This window comes from Miniopterus schreibersii, assembly GCF_964146895.1.
Source record: "Miniopterus schreibersii genome assembly, chromosome: 12".
Classification (NCBI taxonomy): Eukaryota; Metazoa; Chordata; class Mammalia; order Chiroptera; family Miniopteridae; genus Miniopterus; species Miniopterus schreibersii.
The window spans coordinates 33,849,052-33,860,991 of NC_138112.1; the positions used below are offsets into that span (position 1 = coordinate 33,849,052).

The following is an 11,940-nucleotide window of genomic DNA, read 5'->3' on the forward strand; positions in this document are numbered from 1 at the left end:
AAGGGAAAATAAGTGTTGGTGAGAATCTGGAGAAGTTGGAACCCTCACTTCATACATTGCTGGGGGGAATGTAACATTGTGCAATCACTGTGGAAAACAGCTTGGTGGTTCCTCAATAAGTTAAACAGAATTACTACAGGATCCAGCAATTCCACTTGTAGGTATATACATGAGAAAATTAAAACAATTGTTCAAACAAAATTTGTGCAAACCCGTTCATAGCAGCATTATTCACAGTAGTCAAAATGAAGAAACACAAATGTCCATCAGTGGAGGAATGAATACACAAAATGTAGGATATCAATAAAATGGAATATTGTTTAGCCTTAAAAAGCAATGAAGTACTGATACCTGCTACAGTGTTCATGAATCTTGAGAACATTATGCTAAATGAAAGAAGCCAAACACAAAAGGCCATGTATTGCATGATTCCATTTATATGAAACTTCCATAATAGGCAAATCCATAGAGATAGAAAGTTGATTAGTAGTGTCCAGGTACCAGGGATAGAAAGAGAATGGGGAGTGACTGCTTAATGGATGCAAGGTTTCTTTTTGGAGTGAAAAAAATTGTTCTGGAACTAGAGAGTGGTGATGGTTGCACAGCACTGTGAATGTAGTAAATGCCACTGAAATGTACACTTTAAAATGGTTAAAATGGTGAATTTTATGTGAATTTTGCTGCAATAAAAAAAGCAATTACCGTAGAAGTATATTCTTTCACTCATCTATCAAACATGTATTGAGCAGTTCCTGATAAGTTTATTCTGGATGCAGGAAATACAGAGAATTATCAGATATGGTCTTGGCTTTTGAGGAGTTCACAGGTTGGGAAGGGAGGAAAAACATTCAGCAAGTAAGTTCACTAAGTGTTAGTTTCCTTGAATATGCATTGAACACTACTGGGGTGGCTGCTTTATGGAGGGGTGGGGAATGGGGAACAGCAATGGTCAGGCTGAGTCTTGAGTGATGAGTAGGAGTTTGCCTGGTGGATAGCAGCAGGAAGATTTCAGGCAGGAGGTGTGACCTGAACCAGCTCAAAGAGCTGATGTCAAAAAGCTTCTGGCTTTCAGCAGACCCCAACCCAAATAGCACGTGTGCAGCTGTGTAGAGGATGGACTTCAGGACAATGAGGTGACAAGTGGATGACCACCCACCCGTCTGGTTGCAGTAGGTGACACTAAGAAATGTTAGGGGAATGGCATGGACCTGACTAGGATATAAGGCTCAAAGAAAGTGTGACTGCAAGATTGGGCCACTTGGTGGGTGGTGGATATTGCTGGTCCCTAAGGTGGGCCTACAGGATATTCTATTCTCAGGGCACATCAAACTACAATGAACACCCCCCTTCTTATGTAGTCTATTTTTAATATATACACTTTTTTTTTTTTTTTTTTTTTGCATTTGAAACCTACCCCCCTTTTCCTTGGGCTTCCTCTGTTTTCCTGTTTGAAGTATATGTTGCTATGGAAATGTCATGGCACAGTCAAGTGGCATTTACAAGTGAGGTGTAAAGAATTTTCAGAACATCTAGAAACACAAGTCTAGGGTTTAGGAATATAAGCCCTAATGATGTGATAGTGTTCATGCCTTCAGACACTGTGTTATAAATATAAACACACCCGGAAACTTTAGACAGCATAGAGGAGATAGTTGAGAACTTTATTAGGATTTATGTGCCCAGATTTTTTAAATGTATATGAGAAATATTAAAAACACAAAACATACACCACTTGGGAAGAACATCTGGAAAAAATGAACGACAGAATGCCAACATTTACTTATGAATACACACCTCTGGAAGAAGGACCGGGGGGCCCAAACACCCCATGGAAACTTGGGAAAATCTTTGTAGCACCTTCTGTGCCATAAATATGTTCCCTAAAAATTGCATGTAAATCAACTGTTGGTAAATCATATTTATCAAATGTAAGGGTGACTGCTATTTTAAAGATATCTTAAGAATGCACACTTTAGTAGAGGAAATTATTACCAATGGAGTAACGGAAAAAACTCACTGGACTGAGTGAAATTCAAGGTCCTTCATTATTATCCTGGCTCTGCCACCAACTGGATGTGTGATTCAAGAAAAGTCACTTAACTTCCCTGGGCCAATTTCCTCAACTAATCTGGGTTATAATTCTGAATTTTCACTTATTAGTTTCTTAAAGCAAGGTACAGGGGTACTGGCCCACAGCCTAATGTCCGGTTTCTTCTGGGAGGTAAAGCTGCACACCGAATCCTTGTAGACAGAGCTCAGGGTCCCTTTCCATTAGAGGAGCCAACAGGTCAGTTACCATTGTTCTCCATGTTCTGCATCTTCGTTACCCACTTTCTCATTCTCACAATCACCCTAAGTGTGATAATTCCAATTTTTTGTTCCAAATTCTTTACAAAAGCTTGTTCTTTAGAGCTGGAAGAACTGACAGTCAAAGGTAGCAGCCCACTCTCGGTGGTCTTTCCATTTCTGATCCTGCTCCTATCCCACAAACTGGGCACTGCCAAGGGCAAGGGCTGTACCTTCTGTGCCTACTACAGGCCCAGGACCAAAGACGGAATCCAGCAAATGACTATTCACTGGGTGCTTCCGAAGGAGGAAGCTGAGGCAGAGAGCTGGGTCTGGTGAAATATCTGAACCCGAGGGTGAACTTTTGGCAGCTGCTTTAAACATTTTTTAACTTTCCAAATTTTCTACAATGGGCAGAAATATAAACATACCACAAGCATTAAACTCTCCTTTTCCTGGCTTTTTGTCAATGCCCTGGTCTCTCATAAATAATGCAAACTTTGCCCAGTTCTCCACTGTTTGGAACAGAACATAGAACACACATCTTTTAAGAGAAACAGCAATTAGAGTCTCCTATTCTGTTTTGCTTAAACAGCAATGGCCCTATGCATTTGTCTTTGTGGACCTAACACCTGAAATCTAGCCTCAGGCAAGGACCCCTGCCAGCTGGCTTCAGAAAAGGCCATTCACCAAATGTTTAGGCGCCACCTTGATTAATCGGCCATACAGGAAGTACAAAACACACTGTAAGAATTCTTTTGTCTTCTTAAGCAAAAACAGGTTTAGACCTTATTAACTGGCAAGAGATAGAAGGCAACGGGTCAGGCTTTTTGCCAATTTACTACCATCTTGTAGAATAATTCAGGAGCTGTTAGAAAGACTAAAGAAGCCAAGGAAATTACTATCTATTGAGTATTTACTACATGCCAGGACTTGTGCTGGGCCCCTCATATACATCATTTAATTAATGTAAGCCTCACATCTAATAATCACTATCTAATATACTATATTTTTACTCATTTATCTTATTTTTGTCTGTCTCCCTCACTTAAATGTATGCTCATAAGGAGGAACTTTTCTGTCTTGTTTATTGCTACATCCTCAGCGTCTAGAACAGTGTCCGATACATAAAAACACTCAATAAATACTTGTTGAATGAACAAACCGAAAAACTCCACGAGACAGGTGTTATTCTCTTTTTAGGGATGAGTAAGTGAAAGTGTTCCAAGAGTGCAAATGAATGCCCAAAATCACATGCCTTGTTAAGGAGCAGAACTAAAACCCAAGTCTCACTCTTCTTTCTACGGCCAAAAGACTTAGACTTAGATCTTGAACACTTTCAGTTTCACAAATCTATAATCTATATGCCTATAAAACCTTGTGTATTCATTTGAAAGTTTGAAATTTCACCAAGGAGATATATTTGGCATTTTAATGATAAATATTCTGCTAAAGCAACAATGAAGGACACATTTTCCCAGCATAACAATTTCGACTATGGATAGGCATGATCTATATCATTTCTCACTTTAAGATCCCATAACATGATTACTCCTCAGACATAAATAAAAAGCACAGTCATTCTGACACCAACAAAATAACATTTGCAAACCTTCGAGTTTTGTGCATCACAACATGATGTGCGTGTGATATTCTCAGTGTGGAACAGCAAACATTCCAGTGCACATCCGTGTTGCTAGAGTGTCCTCTTTTGGGAGGAGGTAGACTTGGCACATTGAGAGCCATGCCTATCCTAAAGAAATTATATGAAAGGCTGAAGGATTCTTCAGTGAGTCAGCTGTAACAAAATCCATTTCGAGAATATTCACTTTGTATGAGAGAATGTGAGAATGAAATCCAAATAAGGTTAATTTCACCCAGAACAGTATTTCATATTCTTCTTCATTTGTCAGAATATACTTGATTGCTACCCTAACTAGGATTACATAACAGGAGCATGCCACTTGTGATGTCTTCTCACACCACTTTGGTTTTCTGTAGGGATTCTGGTCACATCCCCTTCTCCTCTGGGGCAGGCCCTTTCCCTTCTGGAACACTCCTACTACCAACACAGTATCATACAGCTTCTGTGTTGACTCAGTCAGTTAACTGTTCACAGACCAAACTAGTGGTTTGGCCTCACTCTATCGCCAATTTTTGGTACTGTTGTTTTATTCTGATAATAAAAGTAATAATTTTTGAATAATTATTTTATTATTCTGATAATAAAAGTAGAAATTTTTGTTTAAAGATAAGAAATAGGAAAATTTAGAAAATATTAATACTCCAATAGTATTAATACTCCAATAGTATTAATATTAATACTCCTAATCATTTAAAAAACATTTTTGGATTTATATCTACAATTTTGTATATCGCTTATTTCACTTAACATTATAAAATTTTGCCATGCAGTGTTAACTCTTCATAAACATTAATTATAATGACTACATAATAGTCTATTGTAGAGTCACATGGTAATTTATTCAACCAATTTTCTACTGTTGGACTTCTGGATTGTTAAGCATTAATTCCACCCACATTTTAGACTATTTCTTTAGGAAAGATTCCCAGAATTGGAATTAGAGGATCAGAAGATATAAACATTTTTAAAGCTCCTGAATGATGCTGCCAAATTGCTTTTCAGAAAGCTGTTGCCAATTTACACTTCCAACGTTGCCAGCATGTTTTTCTACCAACATAGATCTGTCTAAAGGATAATAAAATTTAAGTGGAACATACAGAGGCCTGTGGCAAAGGTCATACCTATTTCCAGGTATGCAATTAACAATGAGTTAGTGTGAGCTCATGGAACAAGTTTCACAGAAGTGGAATAATATAATTAGATTTCAGACTGTCAGATATAAGGACTGTGTCCGTTTTGTACATTGCTGTACCCCTGCACACGGGACAGCGCCTGGCAATACAGCCACTCAATAAAAATTTGTCGAACACAGAATCTTCTTTCAGATGCAGTTGTTCAGCAGCTGTAGGGTTTTAGTCACTCCTGGATTCGAGGGAAACATGACTAGCTGGGTTACCCCTGTAAAGGTCCATTCAATCCTGAGATTCCATTTCAACTTTGGAAAATCAGTTTAAGTGAAGGTGACACAATACAACTCTCTTTAGGAGAAAAACAAGTAAACACATCTAAAGGACATATCTTGGCACCAGTTGCAAATATATATAATTTTTATAAGCATGCAAAAAGTATAATTCAGTGAGTTTTGTCCCCTCCATCGTAGTCACTTTCATAGGTGACAAACTTATTCAAATACTGACCAAGGTTAAGGCTATTTTGGAACCACCTTCAGTTCATTCTATTATCTCTGGTTGCAATGTGGTATCATTTGCAATACTGACAAAATTGTTTTGAGGTATTACAAGGGCATATATAGGTAGTAGTTTATCTAATATTTTTAGTCAAAGAGAGCACAAAAATCATTTTGTGAACCAGAATAAGGAAGAGTCAATCATTTAGCTCTAGTTCACACTCCAGGTACCATAAAGATTCCCTTCAACATTCCACAATTTCTACACAGTAAATTGTCAGATACTGCCAGATCAACTTGGCATTAACAAGGATATGAGGGAAAAGAATTGATCAACTGTCATTTTATATATACACTTTATATACACTAGACCAATAGTTGGCAAACTATGGTCTGTGGGCCAAATCTGGTCCATCATCTGTTTTTCTACAATGTACAAGCTAAGGAGTGTAAAAATGATTTTTTACCTTTTTAAATGGTTGAAAAAAATAAAACTGTTTTGTGAGATGTGAAAATTATATAAAATTCAAATTCCAGTATCCATAAATAAATTTTTAGGACACAGCCATGCTCATCTGTTTCCTTATTAGCTGTCTGCTTTTGCAATAAAATGTTGAGTAGTTATATCAGAGACTGCATGGCCCACAAATCCTAAGACATTTCCTTTATGACCCCTTCATTAGACCCAAGTGGGTCCTTAGAGGTATTAAAGTTTCCCACTACAGATTTTTGTTTCTGAATATCAATACTGGGAGAAAGGTGATACAGCTGGGACAGTATTTGCAAGGACCTAATAAGGTAGAGAGTAGAAAAGATAAATATGCAAGGGTTGCCTCAGATAGGATGTAAAGCCTGTAAAATCTGAGAGGTCTGACCCAACTAAGAAGCAGTAGAACACAGGATTCCATATACAGCTCCAGCAGCAAAGGAAGCTCTTACTAATTGACCCACATGGGACTCTGGTGAGATGCAATCCCAAGACTAGTGAGACTTGCTGCAATAACGTCTGCAAACAGCAGGCTGGTTGAACAGCTGTCACTGTGACACAGTGAGATAGTTCCCCAGTAGTACTGTACTTCTTTATTAGATGTCCTCAAATAATTTAACATCCAGATTTATCTGGGCATCTCCACTGGCAAATGTGAATTCTGACTAAGAAATGGATCTGAAAGGAAGGCTCTGGAAAGCAGGTCCCAGGTACATATTCTTCCAAAACAATCACATTTCAGTGAGGATTCAAAGCTGGGGCAGAATTCAGAAAACTGCATGTTTTTCAAAATCAAAGATTGGTGAATATTTTATTCTTTCTGGTTTTCATTATTACCAGTGGGACAGGTGGAGTAAGGTAGGGTGGGGTAATGGGTGGAGAAATTGCATAAAATCAATGATGGGATGATCTGCCCTGGAAAGTGTCTAATTCCTCCTGGACTTCCAGCTGTGGCATATAACATTCCATGTGGATTCTGACCCAGAATGGGGATGGGGAAGGAGATCAGCCTGAAATCCAAAGAGATTCATTAACTGATTGTTTTAAGCTTGAGAATTATGGTCAAGGCTTGCAGATGGCCAGCTCTCTTCCTGACCTCCTACAGAAAACTAGGCTTCACCTCCTATGGTTAGATTGAGCTTCTCCTGCCAGGGAAAATACCATGCTGGGAGAATGGGATTTGGATGTTTTATCTCTGAAAAACTTTCCTGATTTCTGAGTACCAGAGGTAACCAAATTGCCTCCTTAAGAAACTGGTAACACTGGTTGCTGCTGGGGAGTCAAACGTCTGGTGGCTAAGGGTGAGAAAGGGAGCTTTTTTCTTTCTATGTCCCTTATCAATAACAAAAACAAGAACACATCCCCCCATGTTTTCCATCCCACTTCCTATAGGAAGGCTACCTGGGGCCAGGGCTAGAACAGACAATTTCCTTACTGAGGACCATAGGGCTAAGTAGGAGCTAGAAGAGGGATCCAAAAATCAGAGGAGAGTGGAGGTAGTTGTGAGTTGAGTGAAAAACCATGACCAAAAGGGCAATTCAAGGTCAGCACACCAAAGTGACCAAAAGCAGCTACTGGAGGGAAGTGTGGTCCAGAACCAGAAAACAAAGCACCAGGGAAACAGAGGAGCAAGAGCAAACATGTGGAGAATAAACTGATAGATGTTTGAGAAAAGCCAAGGACAAGAGCCTGGGGCATGATGATGGGTGAATCCCAGAGACTGCAGGTTCAGGAGCTCAAGAGCCCAGGGCAGCAAGGTGTAGGCCAGGGCAAAATTTGCATCAGCATCTGGGGATACTCCTAGATCATGCTCTAGCTGAGGGTTTAGTGATTCTGAGCAACCATGTATGGTTTGTTCTGGATGAGTGTTCAGGCAGTAATTTTACTTCCCCCAAATCTGAGGTACATTGGGGTTATCATCTCATTGAATATTTTCTGGCAAACCTTGCAAATGGGCTTTGGGTTCAAGTAGTCATTTGACCTGACTTCTTTTTTTTTAAATATACCTTTATTGATTTCAGAGAGAGGAAAGGAGAGGGAGAGAGAGATAGAAACATCAATGATGAGAGAGTCATTGATCGGCTGCCTAGCCCGCAATCTGGGCATGTGCCCTGACCGGGAATCGAACCCTGATAGCCTGGATCCTAGGTCGATGCTCAACTGCTGAGCCACACCCAGCTGGGCTGACCTGACTTCTACTCAGGACAAGATCTAAGGTAATAAATTAAGTCCTTTTCACTATAGCTACTTGGAACAATTTGAGTTCACAGTGCTGATTACCTGCTTGAAGTTGCTGTATCCAAATCCTGTATGGGCAACATTGCTCCTGGTACCCTATACTCTAGCGTGGTCTTGGTCCAGCACCTTTGGAAGGGTCATTCCAACCCTGCACACAGGATTGGAATAAGTCCAGATATAAGTTCTTTCAGGGCCTCTATGTTATAATAGATTGAAGATAATTCCTGGAGGTACTGTTGTGGGATCCTGGCCCTTGCCCAGTACCACACAATTTTGTAACAATTACCAAGGATTAATATGAGGTCCATTAACCATGTCACCCCCCAAAATAAAAATGTTTTTTAAATATGAGGTTGTCACACAGTTGCATTAGACAGCCACAGGGGCTTTGTTCCAGAGTATAGTGTGGAGTGCTTGTGGGGAACCCAGGGTCTCATCTGACATAGGAAGATGTAATGGTCCTGAAATGGAAGGTCTAGAAATTGCTAAGTAGAAGTTTATAAGCTGTTGCTTGGTTTGTGTTTTCTTTCGCATTATATTTTATTTGTGGGATAAGGTCTAGGTTTTAGAGTAGCTCAAAACTGAGAGGTATTAGTGGGGAACTTGTAATTTTTTGGAGATAAAGTGAAAGAACAGAACTAAAAGTAAGTGTTGGGCCTCTACTATCAACGAATACTGTTTACTAACTTACTAGTTAAATAATAACTGTTATATGTAAAAATCCTTAGGTAAAACTAAGGATTTTACCAATCCTTAGACACTGGCCAATCCTGTGAAATGCTTTTAATAACTACCCCCCTCCCTGCACCTCCACCAGGCATTCTGAGATATTTTGTCTATGTGGTATTACTTGGAACCCACTTGGGGAAAGTTCCATTCCATAAATCCTGGCAGAGAGGTAGAAAGACATAAAGAGGTTTGAACTTGCTTTAGGGGGTGGGCGTTGATGGAAAATTTCGATAATCAAATAAGTGGGTTATTATAAACCTATCCACAATTTATAAAAAACTGGCATAAAGCCTGGCCGGTGTGGCTCAGCAGTTGAGGATCAACCTATGATTCAGGAGATCGAGGTTTGATTCCTGGTCAGGGCACATGCCCCGGTTGTGGGCTCGATCCCTAGTAGGGGGTGTGCAGGAGGCAGCCAATCAATGACTCTCATCATTGATGTTTCTATCTCCCCCTGTCCCTTCCTCTCTCTGTAATCAATAAAGCTATATTAAAACAACAACAAAAACTGGCATAGAGTTAGAGGCAGAGAGGAAGCAAATGATCCCAAATTGTTAATCCTCTGCAACACCATTATTTTCCTCTTTGGCCTTTGCTATTTCAGCCAAAGCGCCATCATTTTCTTACTAATGCAGCTTCAAAGCCTCATGCTGTTCCACCTGCCTGGGAAGCTTTTCCTAACTTCCTAGCCTTTTGTCCAATCTTTCCTTATAGATCTAGCTCAAGAACTACCTCATTCATGAAGTTCACCCAGCCCTTAGTGATTCTGTTTCATAACTTAACACTGTCAGTGCCCAGCACTTGACAATGTTGGTGATAGTTACTAAAATCAGGCTGCTGTGTGGCAATCAGCATACAGGCAGCAGACTCCCTTAATGCAGGGTCTAGAGTGCCACTTAGTCTTCCTCCCCAATACAGCACAACCTGGGTTTGAGTTCCTGATTTATATTTTTAGGGATCAGATGTTCCTCTTCCGGCAGAAAAGATACCCAAATGAATGGGGCTTAGCGGGTGCAAAGCACAGGATTAGAATGAAACAAACCCAGCTCTCTTGTGAGCAGTAGGTCTGTGAGTTCAATATGGGTTGGCCAACCAATTTAAAGGGGGTCACAATGAATCATTTAGGCTGGACTAGCCCTTAGCATTGCTCACTATGTCCGCATGCCACTGCCTTCTGTACCATACCTCTGGCCCTGACTGTGAAGTAGGCTGGAACTGGAGGCCTTCTCTTGGGTCCTCCCAGAAGAGTATGCCTCCCTGGGCACAGACATATAGATTCCAGGAGATCCTGTCCCCACCTCTCACTGGTATAATCCCCTGAGGCAGAATGTTGAAGACATAGGAACAGGACAGCCACAACAATCTAAGGCAGTGAAGAGATCCAAACTTGTTAAGCAAAAGAAATCAAGAACAAGCAAAAACCAGAAGTTAATAGCCAAAGGTTCTTCAAAGTTGTGGAGAACAGCAACGAAGATGACCCAACAGTCCAGCAGAGTAAACTACGAGAGCCATGACATGTAGGGAGGGGTGGTAGAGAAGTCTGAACATAGACTAGCAGTAAATGAAGGTGCCTAATAGTGAGGCTGCGTTCTAGCTCAAGTTCAGCTACCTCAGTCCTCTCACCATGGTGCGAACCAATCCTGAACTGCCCTGGTGGGAAGACTTGTTGAAGATGAGGCCTGAAGAAGCTGGCTGGCAGGATAGTGGATTGTGGGATGAGATATAGGCAGGGGTATTTCCCCACCAGATTCACACTGGAGATGACTCCATGTTTCAGAACTTGTTACCTTTTTCTTTACACACAAGCTATTTTTCCTAGTTTCTTTGGAAAGATCAGAACAAAAGTCAAGTTTTCGAGGTTTAGGGTCATCCTTCAAAATACCCGATATAACTTTGGCAGAAACTTTTCTCATGTTCAAGTTTTCTTTCAGAATGAGTCTAACAGTTTCTTTATCTAAATTTAACTCTTCAGCCATCATCCTCACTGTTAACTGCCTGTTTGAACAAACCAAGTCCTTGACCTTCTGGATATTTTCATCTGTCCGGTGGGTAACCGGACGGCCACTTCGGGCATCATCTCGAACATCTTCACGCCCTTCTTTAAACCTTTTGTGCCAATCAAAAACTCTGGCCCTGGACATGACTTCATTTCCATAAGCTTCTTTTAAAAGATGGTGGGTCTCACTTGCTGACTTGTTCAATTTCACGCAAAATTTTATACTAATCCTTTGTTCTAGATAGCGGTCACTCATTTTGGCACTTAACACAGGAACGTTAACAGGCCAGGATTCTGAGGGGAAGACAAAGAGTCCAATCGCTACACGGAGGCAAATGGAATCAAGTCGCTCGATCCTCTGAAAGCCTCACCCGGAAAGAGTATCTGTTTTTCTAAGTTTTCGCTCCCCAGCTTTCAGTCGAGGCTGGGGAAGCCCGTTCTGAGAAGCTAATGGGGCCAAAGAGTAGCTGCAAAGTTGGGGAAAATGAGACCTCCTACAACCCACGTCTGCGTCCAACTTGTGCACAAAGAGCTCTGCCGGCAGTGTACAAATCAGTCACCAAGGTCGTCCCGATTCTGCGGCCCTTAAAAGCCTATGGCGATTTCTGCAACAGAGGCCTAAGTGGTGGCATCTTATGCAAGCAAGCAGAGATGCACCAGTGATGGAACATGCAAGCTCGCCTCAGCTCTGCAGATTTCCGCGCACGCCAGACCGACCGGAGAGGCCCTAAACTCACCGGCTCTAGAATCCCTGGAGACACTCCCGCATGCGCACTCCCCTCCTTTGGCCGCTAGGCCTGCGCAGGCGCATTGCGGCAGCCCGCGCCAGGCCCCGCCTCCACCTCACCACACCCCGGCTGGCGCGCTTCCTTGCGCGCTCCCTCCTCTAGAGTAGTCGGCGGAAAGGAAGGGGCGGGGGAGGAAGACTAAGG

General features: G+C 41.3%; 1 protein-coding gene across 1 annotated transcript; it reads right to left on the reverse strand.

Moving 5' to 3' along the window:
* Window positions 1-1,405: 1,405 nt before the first annotated feature.
* GVQW3 (GVQW motif containing 3) lies at window positions 1,406-11,754 on the reverse strand. The gene has a single exon (XM_081153205.1). The coding sequence runs from the start codon at window positions 11,262-11,264 to the stop codon at window positions 10,632-10,634; it is 633 nt and encodes a 210-aa protein (XP_081009331.1). The 5' UTR covers window positions 11,265-11,754; the 3' UTR covers window positions 1,406-10,631.
* Window positions 11,755-11,940: the final 186 nt, after the last annotated feature.

Bases quoted from the DNA above. Each gene is read 5' to 3' on its own strand.
- GVQW3 (XM_081153205.1), bottom strand. From the start codon at position 11,264: ATGAGTGACCGCTATCTAGAACAAAGGATTAGTATAAAATTTTGCGTG.